Below are 19,469 nucleotides of genomic sequence, written 5' to 3'. Positions count from 1 at the left end.
ATGGGCCTTGAAAAAGGCCTATAGTTATTGTATCTTTAGCCAACTTGTATCAAGAGAATACACTTTTATTCTGACCATTACAGTGTCAGAGCATACAGATTACTATATTTATTTTCTAATAAATATTAATCTATACTTAGACCAGGAGGTGTATGATTTTATTGACCCCAACACAGAAGATGTAGCAGTTCCTGAACAAGGAGATGCGCATATAGGATCATTTGTATCTTTTTTTAAGGTAAAAACAAAACAAAACAAAAAAACTTTAAATAATTATATGTTCTCTTTGATCTCACAAAAATGGATCATACAATTTAAAATGAAAACTTTCTCTTTTATAAGGGAAAAGAAAAATGTCCTGAAAAATCTCAGCAAAATGAAGAACTGGGAAATGAAAAAAGGTAAGCACTTAAGAATTCTCAATTTGAAATGTGACTTATATATACTTGAAATAATTATTTGATATTTCTACTTAAATAAGTATTGAAAGAAAATAATATTTTGTTCATTTACTGCTCCTTTTTTGATAGTTAACTTGTAAATACTTCATCTGTATTCCTCAGTTAAATTGAAAATTATAGTTAGCATTTAAGTTGTGTGGAATATGCACTATTTTCCTCCCTTGAAATGCAACAGTAACATCTCCTATTTATACAGACATCGAGGAGGACTGTACATTCATGCACATTACTATTTTTTTAATGAATAGATAGCATTGACATCTTTTTGCCAATAAGGAAACTGAGAACCGGGTTTTCAAATGTCTGAAACTCAGGTCTTCTGATTCTTGGTCTAATACATGTTCTGTTATGCCACTCTGGTTATGATAATCTTTAGTGTACTTACTTTCATAATTTATTAAAAATTATTGTACTTTGGATCTTTTCTATATCATTCATCTTAGGAAATGTTGAACTGTGATCTACCTCATTTTTTCAGTCACTCCTTCAGGTTGCTTCATAGCTGCAAGAAGGGAGGAACATTTGCTGAATACCTACCATGTACCAAGATCTGTGCTAAATACTTTCCTGTGTTTCTCATTTAAAACCCTGCAGGGTAGATACTGTCTCCATTTTTACAGATGAGGAAGATGAAGCTTAGAGACTCTTAAGTTTCTTGCCTAAAACCACATAGCTCTCTGTGATCCTCAAACTCTTCTCTTTTCTCTACACCATGAGTCGGAATCACCCTTGACGACAACTGGTGTTGGTTTTATGTTTCCTCCAAATTATTTCATTGGTAACTTTTTAAGCAGTCATTCATTAACCTCTGGTACCCTATAAGAAGGTACATTGCTTTGTCTTGTATTCTTTCTACTTTATTCTTCTCTTACTTTCTCATCTCATGAAGACTGTTGCATAGACTTGAAAGTCACAAGTGGTATGTAAGATGTAGTATAGATAGACTTGTGGTTTGATACTAAGGTATAAATGTCTTGTTTTTAAATGAAATGCTTAGGGATAAAATTACTGAATTTGGAGAATAACTTATTTTAAAATTTCTTTGTTCTCTTTGAATGACAAAAGTGATATTTTAGTCATTTCTGACAATTTGACAATCTTATTTGAGCTCATTTTGCATTTCATTTATTTAAATATTTTAAATAGATATTTTAAAAATCAAAATGGATAAACCGATGAAGTCAGGGTGGGTCAATAAAATGAGAACTTTTTATAATTTTTTTTTATATATATATATAATGCTTTAGATTAAGGCTTACAGGGCAAATTAGTTTCTCATTAAACAGTACATATATTGTTTTGTGACATTGGTTGCCAACCCCACAACATGCCAACATTCTCCCCTGCCCGACCTTGGGTTCCCCAGTACCAGCTTTCCTGTCCCCTCCTGCCTTCTTATTCTTGCCCATGGGCTGGTTTGCCCATTTAGTCTCGTTTTGTTTTATGGGCCTGTCTAATCTTTGGCTGAAGGGTGAACCTCAGGAGTGACTTCAGTACTGAGTTAAAAGGGTGTCCAGGGGCCATATTCTCAGGGTTTCTCCAGTCTCTGTCAGACCAGTAAGTCTGGTCTTTTTTTGTGAGCTAAAATTTTGTTCTACATTTTTCTCCAACTCTGTCCAGGACCCTCTATTGTGATCCCTGTCAGAGTAGTCAGTGGTAGTAGCCGGGCACCATCTAGTTGTGCTGAACTCAGTTTGATGGAGGTTGTGGTAGTTATGATCTATTAGTCCTTTGGACTAATCTTTCCCTTATAGCTTTGATTTTCTTCATTCTTCCTTGCTCCCTACGGGGTGGGACCAGTGGCGTATTTTAGATGGCCACTCACAAGCTTTTAGGATCCCAAATGTTGCTCACCAAAGCTTCATAACATTTTTAATTTATTTACAAAGAGATGCCATATAGAGCTCTGCAATGCTTATGGTAGTCAAGAGTCAGCGATAAGTATTGTTAAATTACTATGACCATTACACATTTCAGAAATTATAGACTAGTAATATGCTTTGCTTTGATAACTGTTAACTATGTTGTTAGTGTGCCACATTTCATATTGAGAGGATAACCCAAAAATAGATATGCGTTTTAATTATTGGACAATTTCCTGTTTATTATTTTAGTGTTTTAAAACTTAATAGGATTTTAGCTTGCACATGGTATTGAATATGATCCTTGAGAAACTAGAAAATGAAGCCCAAAGCTACCAGAAGGAAGGAAATAATAAAGATTAAAGATAAATGAAATTTAGAATAGAAAAACAGTGGAATCAACAAAACCAAAAGTTGGTTATTTGAAAAGATTGACAAAATTGACAAACCTTTAGCTAGAATGACCAAAAAAAAAAAAAAGAGAGAGAGAGAAGGCAATAACTAAAATTAGAAATGAAGGTAGAGATATTACTACTGATCACACAGAGATAAAAAGGATTATAATAGAATACTAGGAACAGTTGTACACCAACAAATTAGATAAAATAGGAAAGTTCTTAGAAACATGCAGAGTACCTAATTGATTCAGGAAGAAATAGAAAATCTCAGCAGACAAATAACAAGTGAAGAGATTGACTCAATAATTAAAAAACCTCCCAACAAAGAATAGTCCAGGACCAGATGGCTTCACTGGTGAATTCTAGAAAACATTCAAAGGAGAATTAACACCAATCCTTCTTGAACTCTTCTGAAAAATACAAGAGGAGGGAACATTTCCCTAACTCATTCTGTGAAGCCAGTATTACCTTGATACTAAAGCTAGATAAAGAAGACTTAGAGACCAATATCCCGTATGAATATAGATGCAGAATTTCTCAACAAAATGCTAGAAAACTGAATCCAATAGCATATTAAAATCATCACACACCATGATCAAGTGGGATTTACCAGGAATGCAAGGGTAGTTCAGCATAAGAAATTTAGTGTAATACACCACATTAATAGAATGATGAAAAAGAATCACATGATCATCTCAATTGGTGCAGAAAAAGCTTTTCACAGAATCCAGCACTCTTTCATGATGAAAACACTCGGAAAACTAGGAATAGAATGGAAACTCCTCAACATAATAAAGGGAATTTATGAAAAACACACAGCTAACATCATACTCAATGGTGAAAGACTAATATTTTCCCCCTAAGATCAGTAATAAGACAAAGATGCCCATATTTACCACTGTTATTCAACATTCTACTGGAAATTCTAGCTGGAATAGTTAGTTAAAAAAAAAGAAAAAGTATCCATATTGGAAAGGAAGAAGTTAAACTATTTATATATATATATATATATATATATATATATGTGTGTGTGTGTGTGTGTGTGTATGTGTGTATATATCTATATAAAAACCAAACCCATTGCTGTCGAGTCAGTTCCAACTCATAGTGACACTACAGGGTTTCCAAGGAATGGCTGGTAGATTCGAACTGTACACCTTTTAGTTAGCAGCCAACCTCTTAACCACTGTGCCACCAGAGATCCATCCTATATATAGAAAATCCCCCCAAAATCCACAAGCTACTAGAGCTAATAAAAAAACTAACTGAGTCGCAGGGTACAAGATCAACACTCAAAAAATCAGTTGTGTTTCTAGGTATATTTACAACAATGACATAAATAAATAGATGGATAAGATAGATAGCTGCTGAGGCTGCTTATATACAAACGAACAACTTACGGGTTTTGGTTCCTTGGTTTTGAGGTTTAGGGTCATAGTTTCATGAGACATCCCAGTTAATTGGCCTAATAACATGTTCAGTGCTTCTATTCTACCTTCTACTTTGTAGTACCTGCAGTCTTAAAGGCTTTCAAGTGACCATCTAAAGCACAACAGTTTGTCTCTATTCACCTGGAGCAACAGAGGAAGAAGCAGATTCAGGAATAGGAGGAGGAAATGGAATGTGTGACTAATTACCTCCTTGAACAATTGCCCCTTTTGCCATTAAACCAGAAGAACTGGATGGTGCCTGGCTACCACTACCGAACATTTTGATCAAAGATCCTATAGAAGAATACTGATCAGAGGGGGGAGTATTCAGAGCAGAATTTCAAATTCTCCTTGAATCTAGATTTTCTGGAGCCATGGAGGCTGGATGAACCCCTGAAACTGTTGCCCTGAGATAATCTTTAAACCTTAAACCAAAAATATCCCCTGAAGTCTTCTTAAAAAACTAAACAATTGTTTAGCTTAACTAGTAAAGAATATCTGCCTTGAGCATTGTTCTTTCTTATGATCTATCTATATGGGATCAAATTGACAATAGCAACTTGAAAGATTATATATGAAACTTAGGTGGTAGTGAGTTTATGTTAATTGGGGAGGAACCACTCAGAAAAGGAGGATGAGAATGGTTACACAACTCAAAGAATGTAATCAGTGCCACTGAATTTTACCTGTTGAAATTGTTGAATTCGTGTATGTTCTGCTGTGTATATTCTCAACAACAACAAAAGTGAAATAAATTATAAAAATATGCTAAAAAAATTAGTTGTGTTTCTAACACCAGCTATGAATGATACGAACAGGTAATAAAGAAAAACAGTTCCATTTACAAGAGCATCTAAGAATGACACAAGAATAAACTTAACCAGGAAGGTGAAAGATTTGTACACTGAAAACTATAAATCATTGCTGAGAGAAATCAAATAAGACCTAAATAAATTGAAAGACATCCAGTGTTCATAGATTGGAAGATTTAATATTGTTAAGATGTCATTTACTGCCCAAAGTGGTCTACATTTTCAACACAATCTCTATCGAAGGAGCCCCAAACAGCCAAAAGAATCTTGAAAAAGAAGAATAAAGTAGGAGGATTCACACTTCCCTATTTTAAAAACTTACTATAGAGCTATGATAATCAAAACCAGCGTGGTTGCAGTGTAAGGATAGATATATGTGTTAGTTGCTGCTGAGTTGGCTCCTACTCATGACAACCTTTATGTATAACAGAACAATATGTTGCCTGGCCCTGTGTCATCTTCTTGATTGTTGATCTGTTTGAATCCGTTTTTGTGGCTATTAAGGATAGACAAGTTGGCCAGTGGAATAGATTTGAGAGTCTAGAAATAAACTTGTGCATGTGTCGCTAATTCATTTTTGATGAAGGATGCCAAGACAGTTCAATGTGAAAAGAATAATCTCTTCAACAAATGGTGCTGGGACAAGTCAATCTTTACATGCCAAAGAATGAAATTGGACCCATACCTGATACCATGTATGAAAATTAACTCAAAATGGATTGATAGCCTAAGTGTAAGAGCTGAAACAGTAACACTCTTAGACAAAAAACATAGGGGTAAAGCTTTAGGTTCTTGCTTTTGGCAATGGATTCTTAGATATGACACTAAGGGCACCAGCAACAAAATAAACAATAGATAAATTGGACTTCATCAAAATTAAAAACTTTTGTGTATCTAAGGGCACTATTAGGAAAGTGAAAAGGCAACCTACAGAATTGTAGAAAATATTTGGAAACCGTGTGTATAAAGAACTCCAACTCAACAGCAAAAAGGCAACCCAATTAAATGAGCAAAGGGTATGAATAAACAGTTCTCCAAAGAAGATATGCAAATGGCCAGCAAGCACATGAAAGGATGCTTAATATCACTAGTCATTGTCATTAAAAAGGGAAATGCAAATCAAAATCACAATGAGATACTACTTCATACCCACTAAAAGCTTCCATAGTCAGTCCCAACTAATGGGAGCCCTGCATGTGTCAGAATAAACAGAGAGTAGTGCTCCATAGGGTTTTTAATGGCTGATTTTTCAGAAGTAGATTGCCAGACCTTTCTTCTAAGGCACCTCTGGGTAGACTTGGATCTCTAACCTTCAGTTAGCAGTCAAGCACATTAAAAGTTTTTACCTCCCAGGGACTCCCTTATTACAAAAATGGAAATAAGTATTAGCAAGGATGTGGAGAATATGGGATCATCATCCATTGCTGGTGGGAATGTACAATGATACTAACCCACTGCTGTCGAGTCGATTCCGACTCATAGCGACCCTACAGGACAGGGTAGAACTGCCCCATAGAGTTTCCAAGGAGCGCCTGGCAGATTTGAACTGCCGACCTTTTGGTTAGCAGCCGTAGCACTTAACCACTACGCCACCAGGGTTTCCAAAATGATACTACTGCTGTGGAAAACAATTGTAGTTGTTCCTTAAAAAGTTAAACATAGAATTACCATATGACTTGCCAAATTACACACCTGGATATACACCTGAAAGAATCGAATGCACGGACTCAAACAGATACTTGGACACTAACGTTCATAGCTGCACTATTCACATTTGCCAAAAGGCAGAAACAACCTAAATCACCATCAGCAGATGGATGGCTAAACAAAATGTGGTATATCCATACAATGGAATATTGTTCAGTCAAAAAGAGAAATACATGCTACAACGTGGATGGGAGCACTGGTGGCGTAGTGGTTAAGTGCTGGGCTGCTAACCAAAAGGTTGGCAGTTCAAATCCACCAGCTGCTCACTCCTTGGAAACCCTATGGGGCAGTTCTACTCTGTCCTGCAGGATTGCTATGAATCAAAACTGATTTGACGGCACCTAAACAACTACAACAACAACTACACAACATGGTTGAACCTTGAAAACATTATATTAAGTGAAATAAGCCAGACACAAAGGGACAAATATTGTATAACCCTACTTACATGAAATATCTAGAATAGGCAAGTGCATAGAAACAAAAGTAGATTAGTTGTTATCAAGCTTGGAGGAGGGGAGAATGGGGAGTTAACTGCTTAAAAAATAAAAAGGAACAAAGTGAAAAAAAAAATGGTTTCGAGTTCTGGAAGCCGGCATAAAATATAGCCCGCCTTAATTTTTGGATAACCACATTTATGTCGCCTTTCAGACGTGAGAAAGAACAGCTTCTTGCAGAGGAAGAGGATGATGATTTGAAGGAAGTAACTGATTTGAGGAAAATAGCCGCTCAGTTATTGCAGCAAGAGCAGAAGAACAGGTATTCTTTTCAGTAATGAGATTTACGTAGGCAAATTTTATCATCGTCAAATCCAGTTATTTAAAGATTGTCAAATATATGACGTTTCGAGTAAGCAGCAGGACCCTCTTAAGATCTGTTTCAAGGGACCATTAACCGACAATAAGAAATACTTGGGAGGAAAATGCAAAATTAAATTCACTTAACAGGATATTTTATAAGCATATACTCATCATACTTAATATTCCTTAGGTATCTCTTTTTTATTCTTAAGTATTAACTATGTGTCTGATTGCTGATAATTCTTTTTAGTTTGATAGCAGTAGATCCATTTTAAACAATTTTTTCTAAGTACTTGTCATATGTGTATAGTGTGCTTTTTATCAGTTCCATATTACTTGGGATATTTGTGAACATCTTAGAACCTGTTTGAATTATGTCGTGGCTGTTTAAATCAATGTATTGATTGGAAGGTTAAAGGCTTGCCTTGTTCTATTTCTTAGTCAAACACCATTTCTGTCTCTGGCTAGGCTTTCCCCAAATGTATGTTGTTGACAATGAGAAAGACATTGTGTGAATGAGTATTAAATCAAAGCAAATCCATGTTTAACACAGGAAAAGTTCCATGTGCTGCTGAGGGTGGGATGTTATTGGCATCTTCATGTATTGTGTGTATTGGATTTATAGCTTTTAATTAATAAAAAATATGTCAGATATTTTTTGTTTTGAGAACATTAAGAGAATAGCCTTGGTACATTTAATATGAGTACCTAGTAAGTATTTTATTTCACTTATTCAAAACTCTAGATGTTAATTGGTCATATGATCATGTTTTGGAAAGTTTAAAATTTAAGTATACTGGTATTTGTTTAAATATCATGCGTTTAAAAATAATGACTATTGAAATTTAATGAATGATAAGTGTGTGGTTTTTAGGGGCCACCTTTTTTTTTTTTTAGGGACAATCTGGATAATGGCTAGGACTGTAATAAACTTAATAGCCACTAGGTATTTTTTTGCATTGCTTCTAGATAATAACATTAAAAAACCACATTATGAATTATCACTGATCTTCGTTCCTTGTACATCTAATGTATACCTGTCCCCAGTTCACATCTTCCTTCTGCCATAACTTTCTGTCACCATTTTCTTTATTATTTGTCTTCCAGTCTTTTCTGATGATTCATTCCTGATGGACCTTTTGTAATAAACTACTTAAGAAGCTGTGTGTTTTTACCCCTGCAGTATAATTAAAGTGTTGCTAGTCCCCGTGGTTTCAGAGGTTTGATGAAGCAAGCCACCACCTGTCCTGTGGAGCTTAAAAATTAGTTGAGTTTCTATTTCCTCTACTTAGCAGGCAAAAGAATTGTGTTAAACATTACAAGCAGAGAATATTGATTTTATAAGAACTTTGGGTGACAGAAGAGGCAAGATTTTCTAACTTTAAGGATGTATTAGAAGTATGTAACACCCACACAATATCCATTTGTCTCATTGTGCTAAAAATAGCATTTGAGTACATATTTTTAGATTTTAACATTGTCACATAGACACACACACCAAAACCAAACCTGTTGCCATCGAGTCAGTTGCAACTCATAGTGACCCCATAGGACAGAGTAGAACTGCCCCATAGAATTTCCAAGGAGTGCCTGGTGGATTTGAACTGCTGAACTTTTGGTTAGCAACTGTAGCACTTTACCACTATACCACCAGGATTTCCTATTTTATATATATATATATACACACACACACACATATATATGTATACATATAATTTGTTTTTTCCATTTTCTCCTATTATCATATTAGTTTTTTATCTATGCCTATGACCTAAACTATTCTTTTTAGCGTAGGTACAACATCCAAAGAATAGTTATCTTTCTATAGGTTTTGTTTTTGTGGCAGTTTCGTTATCAGTACAAAATAGTACCTAGCACTGTGCCTTGTATATACCCTGATAACCCGCCCACTGCCATCAAGTCGATTCCGACACATAGCTACCCTATAGGACAGAGTAGAACTGCCCCATAGAGTTTCCAAGGAGCGCCTGGTGGATTCAAACTGCCGACTTCTTGGTTAGCAGCAGTAGCACTTAACCACTACGCCACCATCGGCACTCAGTAATACTGATATTGGTTAACTGATTTCTTTGAACCATTAATTTAGTTAAAAATTATGTTTTCCCTAAATTACATCTGTTATATTTGGAAAAGTAATTTCTGTCTTTCTGTGATATTTCTCTACTTCATCCTCCTTTCAGATGTTGTTGCTGTTAGCTGCCATGGAGTCAGTCCTGACTCAGCGCAGTCCCATGTGTGCCAGAGTAGAAATATGCTCCATAGGGTTTCCAGTGGCTGATTTTTTGAAAGTAGATTGCTAGGCCTTTCTTCTGAGGGGCCTCTGGGTAGACTCAAACTGCCAACGTTTTGGTTAGGAGCCTAGTGCTTAACTGTTTCTGCTACCCAGAGACTCTTTTCAGATGTTAGTGGATAAGAACATAAGATCTTTTTAGATTAAATATTAAGATGTGGTGACATTAATGTTTTAATAATTATGTCTAATTTTTGAAAGTGTTGAAAGAGACTTATATTAGCCTAGTCATAAAGTAAGGAGCACGTTATTCTTTTAAATTTTATTATCTTTAGAGAACTTAAATCTCTACCCAGTTCTGTTAATGGCTGAATTTAAATTGAATCTCATATTTTTTTTTTATGACAAATCCAGTATTCTTTCCATTAAATGATTTTTCCCCCTTTAAATTATGTTACTCTTGCTCAGATCTCTTAGATGTAGATTAATTAAATTTTCTTGTTTACTGTCACAATACTTGAACGAAACCTTAAGGATCTACAGTTAATCTTATAGAGGATATGTCGTACAAAGGATTTGATGGAATTTGTACCTTCTACGGTTGTAGATTTTCCATTTCACACTGTATTATTGTGTGTTTAGATTCCAACTTTGTTAATGAAGGATCTGAAACGTTATTTAAAATCACAGGCCTATCAGAAATTGTAACATTTCTTTTTTAGGCTTCAACACAATCAATGTAAATTTTGTTGTTGTTGTTAGTCTTGATTAAAAATAACTTATCTGGGTTAAGATTACTCTTGTATACCAGGGAGTACCATCTAGGCCTCCTACTTTGAGTGTATACTATTTAACTGTCCTTTAGCTAGCTACTAGTGTAAGGTAGACACAAAGTCAACTCTCTGCTCAAAGAAGCCATGTGTGTACTCTAAAACTGGAGGTAATTAAAAAAAAAAAAGCTTCTGTTGAATTCAGTGATGATTTCCTTCTAGCAGCTTTGCCACTTGTTTAGTTCATACTGTTTTTTAGAAATATCTCTAATTTTTTAGGAAGTACTAATACTTGATGGATGAAACTATCCTAGGAAGTTAACAAGAGGACATTGGCAAAGAATTAAACACCAAAAGGGTGTGAGAAGGGACCAGAAAATAAACCATCACATAAATAACTAGTGTTCAAAGTCTGAAGTCTAATTATTTAGAAGACTGACCCTCCTCTAACTGAGATGCATAGATCAAGCTACTTTATATTAACAGTTTTTAAAAAGTAATCTTTATCACTCCTGCTCAAAATTGGATTACTGTTTCTACTTGTGTTTGAGTGTATCGAAGTCCCTCAGTCAGTTACTTTGACTATATTAAATAGTTATTCAGGAAGGCTTAATTTTATCTTCATTATAATTTGGGAAATTAAAAAAGTAGTCTTATAAATCAGTATTTTAAAAATAATGTTGCTCTATACATTACTTAGGCAATTCTTCAAATTTTCATCAACTGTACTCATATATGTTAGTATCAGAGAAGGGGCTATCACTCTTTTTCTTATACTGGTATTTTTACTATGCAGCTTAATAAGTAGGTATTTAGCTGATTTCTTAAAATTTGTTTGACTGTCTTAAAGAAAAGATTACATGTGGGCTTTTGCAATAAATAGCTTCAATGACTGGTTGGCATTGCATATTCATTCCTGCTAACTTGGTAGTATTTTCTGTTGTCTTTCCTTTTAATAATTACTTGCTTTTACATGTGCCCTGAAAGTTTTTATTTATCATGGAAAGATGTGCTACTGGGTACTATGTAATATAGCTCAAGAAGAAAAAGTAATGATGAGAAGTTATAATTGAGGTATAATTATGGACCATGGAAAGCAAAATCAGATTTTGAGAAGTTTATTGTTTTGATTTAGAATTAGACATTTTATACAGTACCTGTTTCTTGTGATTTTTACCTGATTATACGAGCATTTCAGTTTGAGGAGCATCGTGTTGACTTCTAGCTCGGTAAAACTATTTAGATAGTTCTCTCAGTCCTTGAAGTCTATCCATTCTTTCTTTTCTGCTTGCTTTACTAATGACTTCCCTGTCCTTTCCCAAAACATTTTCTTACTTCTCCCATCTTTTGGTTTGGTTGATGTACGTGACATGTGAATACAGACGGAGGCCTTTATGTTATAGAGCATCATTCAGTGAAAAACTGTTCCAGAGGACCAGAGCAGCAGGACGTGCATCAAGGTATCTAGAGTTTGTGGAAGCCTTAAGAATTAAGGGGTCAGGTTGATGCAGCTGAACTGTGTAGTCTTTTACTTAAAATATAATACTGGTAACTTGATTTGGGAAATGTGTTCATAATCTAGAATAGTTGTTAGATAAAATAGTATCTCAGAGTAAAACATAAAATATAATATAAATATAACTTCATAAATATAAATATTCATAGCAAAATTTTACATAGATGAATTTTCACGTACATAAAATGTATTATTTTATCGGTAAGCTAGTCTCAACCTTTTTTTTTCTTTCTGCTCCAGTATGACCTATCCACGTCAGTAATCAACAGTAGTCTGAATGTGGTGGTTGAGGGAGGGAATCAAGTAACTATAGGGAATAGCATGTATAGTTTGATATTCTCTTTCTCTCTCCCCCAATAATTCTGATATTCTCTCTTATGGAAGTATTCACTGCTGCTTCTCATTTTTTTAAAATAATTACTCTTTACAAAACATTCTTTTCCCGATAATCTTAGGCATTTCATTATCTTAATTATTTTGCATTTGGAGAGTCAGTGCAGTCTTAGTGTATACAGACAAAGAAGAATAAAGGCGTCATTAATCCTGAAGCTGTTTGATGTAAAGCTACACTGATTTGCATCTGCATTGGATAGTTGTCCTTTGCACCTCACCTAGAGACACCAGGGGAAAAAACAAAAACAAAAAACAAGCCACTGCTGTCACAGTGACCCTGTAGGGCAGAGTAGAACTGCCCCATAGGGTTTCCAAGGCTGTGAATCTTTACGGAAGTAGACTGCCACATCTTTCTCCCAAAGAGCAGCTGGTAGGTTTGAACTGCTGATCTGCTGATCTTTCAGTTAGCAGCTGAGCACTTAACCACGGCACCACCAGGGCTCCAGGGGAAGGTACAGTGAAGTGTAAAGGACAGGTATCCAATGTAGACACAAATCAGTGTAACTTTACACCAGACAGTTGCAGGATTGATGACACCGTTATTCTTCTTTGTATGGGCATACGCTAAAATTTATTAGTTGTTTGGTAGTGTTAATTTAAAGTTCTCATATCCTGTATATTCTTTTGGTAGTTGGCATCTGAAGATTTTAAATAAAAATGAATACTCTTTATAACACTGAACTTTAAAATTGAAAATCAGGCTACATTTATAATCCATATTAATACTAAATGAAGAACTCTTAAATATGTCAGTTACTTATGTTAAAGAAAAATACTTAATAATTCATTACTTTTGACTTTGAGGTTAATATTTAGAACCATATAAAATGATGAACTAATAGCTCTCTCTTACAGTGGTTCATAGTTCTTTTTTTCGTTTTCTTCAAATATGGTTTCATTTGGTCATTAAAAGTTTGATAAGCTTGAGTTTTTTTTTTTAATAATTAAATATTAATTATTTGGTTTTGCATTTAGAATTCAGGTTTATTATTTGGCTCTTGGTGAAATGATTACATATTAATTCCTTGAAATGTCAGTATACCTCTCATATCATTTATTATAATGGGAAAACTCCGTCAGTCATGGTTGTATGTAAAAAAATCTTTATCTTTTTAATCTTCTGTCTCAACCAAAAGTTAGATATGCACAGGGTAATAGACAATACCCAAACTCTGAGAAAGGGTTTATGAAAGAAGATGTGTGGAAGACTGTTGAGCTTCATTCCTTTTAAAGAGCCAGCGTGCTTATGGGCATCTTATCTAAATAATATTTAAATATTGTTTTCTAGCAAAGATCTTCATGGACCAGATGCAGTTTATTTTGGAGCTATTATATCTCATGTGTTGTAGACATTATTCTCTTTAATATATTTGAAAATTAATGTGTTGATTTACTTCTAGGATTCTTAATCATTCAACTTCTGTCACAAGAAGCAAGCCAAAACAAACTGTGGAAGGCGAAAAGAGGTATAAAAAGTATCTTAGTCCTTATATTTAGTCTTATATGATAAGACTTGATCCTTGATAATGAAATAAGGGTTTTATTTTATAAATCATGTAAATTTAATACAGCTATAATTTAAAGAGGAAATGTGTTGCAGCACAAGTTAAATTTATTTTTGATATGAACAACACTAAAAATGCTTATTTGATCTTTTTTTGTGCATACCTACATTTTGCCCTGATAATAGGACCATTCATTCATTCAGCAAACATTTATTGCTTTATTGCTTTCCAGGAATAATGTGTTTCTTCATTATCGAATGTGTTCTTTCTCTGTGCTATTGTTCACATTTTTATTTCTTTTCAATTGGGTTTTACTAAATTCTCCTATATGAATACATGGTCTAAGTGCACATATATGAATTCCAAAGTTGAACTAAAAGACCCTGAAGTTTTCTTTTTATTCTTTTTGGTGATTTGAAAATTTGCATCAGGCTTAACCCTTGAGTCACCTCTAGAGGTGTGTAAAGCTCCGAGCTTAGGGCCATGCAGAAGTACATTTTTGTTTAATGCTTGTATGTGTACTGTTCTAAATTCTTTAAATGTATTTACTCACGTAATCCTCACAATTACCCTATGAAGTTGTTACTGTTGTTATCTCCAGCTTACAGATGAGAAAACTGAGGCACACAAGTTACCATAACTTGCTGAAGGCCACACAGCTTGAAAGTGGTAGAGTCAGGATTCAAACTCAGGTTGTCTGGCTCCAGAACCCCAAGTCTTACCATATGCTAACAACTACACTTTGCACCCTCTAGATCCACATATCCCACTGGGCATCTTCTCCTAGATATTCTACAATCCAATGTAAACTTATTTTTTCCCCAAACATATTTCTTTTCCTTGGAAACCCTATCAGGCAGTTCAGCTGTGTCCTATAGGGTCACTATGAGTTGGAATAGACTCAGTGGCAATGGGTTTGGTTTTGGTTTTCGTATATATTCTTGGAGTGAATGTGCCACTATTTATATAGTCACCCAAGTCATCAACTTTAGAATCTCCTCTCCCTCATGCACCCCTCCCAATCCAGTCAATTACAAAAAATTATAGCATCTTAACATTTATTGCATCTATTTCAGCCTCTTCATTCCTGTTTCAGTTGTTTTGGTTCGGGTCCCACATTTTTCCACCTGGATTAATTCAGTAGTCCTCAAACGTGTCTTCTTTCTTCAGTTTTGCCTACCTTCAAATATGTCTTCTCTAAGAGTGATTTTTTTTTTCTAAGAGTGATTGTTATAAAATGCAAATCTGACGGTGTTTATTATCTTCTGGATGCTCTTTATAACTTTTAGATAAAACTTAAAATGTTTAGCTTAACGCAAAGTTGAAGTGAGTTTCTGTCTACCTCAGGAGCCTCATCTCATGCCATTCCCCCTCTTGGCACCCCTTGTAGGTAGGAACAATACTTCTTTAGTTCAGCATGGTTTTACATCTCTGTTCTACATGCTGGCCTCCCTACTGGGATTGCCCTTCCCTTTTCCTTTCTTTACTTAGTCTTTTCAGAATTCAGTTCAAGCATGAGATGGCCTTTTCATATCCAAGTCTAAGAACTTTCATCTATCTGGAATTTTATTTAATTGGATTTAACCCAGTCTCTGTTTTTGAATGATGATTCTGTTCTCTTACATATTTGTTTTCTTTATTGTTTCTGTTATTTACGTTCCCTCTCAGTTGTTTTCATTTCCCTCTTAAGAATCCTCCCTGGGTACCTAACATTCTCTTGAGAAAGCAACAACTACCCAAACTTCAAAACTCTTATACCCAGTCCTGGCCTTTCCTTCCCAGAACTGTCTTCTACATTACTAATTTTCAAAACATGTACCCAATTCCTTCTTTAAAAACAAAACAAAGAAATTGTTTTATTTTTTTCCTGATTAAAAGAGCAATGTAGTTTTATTGTTGAACAACTGGAAAATTTAGCAAACACAAAGAAGAAACTAAACATTCAAATATCACCCATTATTCCACTCTTCAGAGATGATGAGTCATAGATTTTTGGTATGTTTTCTGTGCATGAAAATTTGCATGTGTATGTGTGCACATACATATGCACTCCAGAAATATATAACTCATTGCCTACTCAACGCCTCCACGTGAGTGTATAATAGGCATATCAAAGTTAACTTTCCAAAATGAATCTTTTTATCTCCCTCCTTGCATCCTCCAACCTGTTCCTTCTACAGTCTTTGTCATTTCAGAAAATGTCAACTCCTTCATCTAGTTGCTCAGGTCAAAAAACTCAGAGTCATCCTTAACTTATGGAAACCCTGGTGGCGTACTGGTTAAGTGCTACAGCTGCTAACCAAAGGGTCGGCAGTTCGAATCCACCAGGCTCCTCTTGAAAACTCTGTGGGGCAGTTCTACTCTGTCCTATAGGATCGCTATGAGTCAGAATCGACTCAACGGCACTGGGTTTGGTTTTTTGGTTTATCCTTGTCACTTTCTCTCACACTCCATATCTAATCCATTAGCAGATCTTGTTTGCCTTTAAGATATATCCAGAATTTGATCACCACCTCCACTCCTGCCATTCTAGTCCTAGCCATCTTTTTCTTGTACTACTTTCACAACTTCCTAATGGGTCTCCTTTCTGTCCTTATTTTCCTTTAGTCTATTTTCAGAAAGCATCAGATTGGTATTTTTTTTAAATATCATTTTTTTTAAAAGTCAGATCATGTTATTCCTTTTCAGAATTCTCTAATGAATTCCCATCTCATTTAGAAAAAAGCCACAGTCCTTTAAGGCCCTGTAAGTCTTTATCTGACTTCTTGTTGTCATCCTTTCTTCCTTCTCTCTTCCTAATTAGTTCTCCTTTAGCTATGCTGGCTTCTTTGCTGAATCTCAATAGACCAGGCACTTTCTGTTTTCAAGGCTTTTGCCTCTGCCTGAAATGGTTTTCACCCACATAACCATATAACATATTCCTTTGCCTTCAGGTTGCTGCTCAAATGTCGCTTAATTAGCAAGGTTTTCCCTGACCAACTTATATAAAAAAGCATGCCTTTCCCACGCCTTTCTCCCTGTTTCCCATACTCTGCTCTATTTTTCTCTGTAGAGGCTCTATTTTTCTCTGTAGAACTTAGCATCATCTGAAATTCTGAATATTTACTACTTTATTTGCTTGTTTTTTGTCATCACCATCCTACCACCCTTGTACAAACTACAATGTAAATTTCATAAGATCAAAACTTTATTTTGTATTCTGCTGTATCCTTCCACCTGACACAATACATGGACATAGTAGATCCTCAATAAATATCCGTCAAGTTAATGAGTTGGGGAAATAGGTTGAAGTGATGAATGCCAGGACCTGTATTGTGTGCTGGGAGATACAACAGTGATGAAGACAGACGTGGACCCAGCCCTGATGAAGTTAATGATTGGTGTGGTCTTATTATATTGCTGTTTTAGGTGTTTCTTTTTTTTTTTTTTTAAATACGATTTTGAAATCTGTAAATCCACAACTAGTATGAATGATTCTTTGTTGGGGCATTAGGTAGCACATAGGCTTGTAGGAGACACCTGAAGATTCTGGATACTTAGGTTTTAAGTAAGTAAGCAGTCTTCCTTGAGAAGTCTGGGCAACTTTGTAATAGTAGTGATCTCAGTGAGTTACTCTCCAAGATACCTAGCCACCTCCAGCAATCAGCAGTTGCGATAAACATACTGAGAAATTGAGAAATTAATTGTTTGGCATGATAGGGCATAGTTGAAAGAACATGGTCCTTGAAGTCAGACAGATTTGGGTCAGAGTCCCACCTTTAGCACTTAATAGCAATAAGGATATGGACGACTTTTTTTTTATTTTTTATTTTTATTGAGCTTCAAGTGAACGTTTACAAATCAAGTCAGTCTGTCACATATAAGTTTATATACACCTTACTCCATACTCCCACTTGCCCTCCCCCTAATGAGTCAGCCCTTCCAGTCTCTCCTTTCGTGACAATTTTGCCAGCTTCCAACTCTCTCTATCCTCCCATCCCCCCTCCAGACAGGAGATGCCAACACAGTCTCAAGTGTCCACCTGATGCAAGTAGCTCGCTCTTCATCAGCATCTCTCTCCTACCCACTGTCCAGGCCCTTCCATGTCTGATGAGTTGTCTTTGGGAATGGTTCCTGTCCTGGGCCAACAGAAGGTTTGGGGACCATGACCGCCGGGATTCCTCTAGTCTCAATCAGACCATTAAGTCTGGTCTTCTTGTGAGAATTTGGGGTCTGCATCCCACTGATCTCCAGCTCCCTCAGGGGTTCTCTGTTGTGCTCCCTGTCAGGGCAGTCATCGGCTGTGGCCGGGCACCAGCTAGTTCTTCTGGTCTCAGAATGACATAGTCTCTGGTTCATGTGGCCCTTTCTGTCTGTTGGGCTCATAGTTATCGTGTGACCTTGATGTTCTTTATTCTCCTTTGATCCAGGTGGGTTGAGACCAATTGATGCATCTTAGATGGCTGCTTGGTAGCATTTAAGACCCCAGACGCCAGATTTCAAAGTGGGATGCAGAATGTTTTCATAATAGAATTATTTTGCCAATTGTCTTAGAAGTCCCCTTAAACCATAGTCCCCAAACCCCCGCCCTTGCTCCACTGACCTTTGAAGCATTCAGTTTATCCTGGAAACTTCTTTGCTTTTGGTCCAGTCCAGTTGAGCTGACCTTCCATGTATTGAGTATTGTCCTTCCCTTCACCTAAAGTAGTTATTATCTACTAACTAATCAGTAAAAAACTCCTCTCCCACCCTCCCTCTCTCCCCCGCTCGTAACCACAAAAGTATGTGTTCTTCTCAGTTTATACTGTTTCTCAAGATCTTATAATAGTGGTCTTATACAATATTGTCCTTTTGCCTCTGACTAATTTCACTCAGCATAATGCCTTCCAGATTCCTCCATGTTATGAAATGTTTCACAGATTCGTCACTGTTCTTTATCGATGCGTCGTATTCCATTGTGTGAATATACCACAATTTATTTACCCATTCATCCGTTGATGGACACCTTGGTTGCTTCCAGCTTTTTGCTATTTTAAACAGAGCTGCGATAAACATGGGTGTGCATATATCTGTTCGTGTGAAGGCTCTTATTTCTCTAGGGTATATTCCGAGGAGTGGGATTTCTGGGTTGTATGGTAGTTCTATTTCTAACTGTTTAAGATAACGCCAGATGGATTTCCAAAGTGGTTGTACCATTTTACAATCCCACCAGCAGTGTATGAGAGTTCCGATCTCTCTGCAGCCTCTCCAACATTTATTCTTTTGTGTTTTTTGGATTAATGCCAGCCTTGTCGGAGTGAAATGGACTCTCATCGTGGTCTTAATCTGCATTTCTCTAATGGCTAATGATCGAGAGCATTTTCTCATGTATCTGTTAGCTGCCTGAATATCTTCTTTAGTGAAGTGTGTGTTCATATCCTTTGCCTACTTCTTGATTGGGTTGTTTGTCTTTTTGTGGTTGAGTTTTGCCAGAATCATACAGATTTTAGAGATCAGGCGCTGGTCGGAGATGTCATAGCTGAAAATCCTTTCCCAGTCTGTAGGTGGTCTTTTTACTCTTTTGGTGAAGTCTTTAGATGAGCATA

At 35.9% G+C, this 19,469-nt stretch overlaps 1 protein-coding gene across 2 annotated transcripts in view; it reads left to right on the top strand.

Annotated features, from left to right (window-relative positions):
- LRCH2 (leucine rich repeats and calponin homology domain containing 2) overlaps positions 1 to 19,469 on the top strand; it is a 103,651-nt gene that overhangs the window by 61,897 nt on the left and 22,285 nt on the right. For both annotated transcript variants that reach the window (XM_010594679.2, XM_003414853.3), the window contains exons 9-12: positions 141 to 238; positions 343 to 401; positions 7,322 to 7,429; positions 13,801 to 13,866. In XM_010594679.2, the coding sequence (XP_010592981.2) occupies positions 141 to 238; positions 343 to 401; positions 7,322 to 7,429; positions 13,801 to 13,866 (331 nt within the window). The remainder of the gene's footprint in view (positions 1 to 140; positions 239 to 342; positions 402 to 7,321; positions 7,430 to 13,800; positions 13,867 to 19,469) is intronic.

Source organism: Loxodonta africana, chromosome X, assembly GCF_030014295.1.
Source record: "Loxodonta africana isolate mLoxAfr1 chromosome X, mLoxAfr1.hap2, whole genome shotgun sequence".
Taxonomy (NCBI): Eukaryota; Metazoa; Chordata; class Mammalia; order Proboscidea; family Elephantidae; genus Loxodonta; species Loxodonta africana.
The sequence above is the reverse complement of the archived record's forward strand: the minus strand, read 5'-3'. Positions and strand labels throughout refer to the sequence as shown.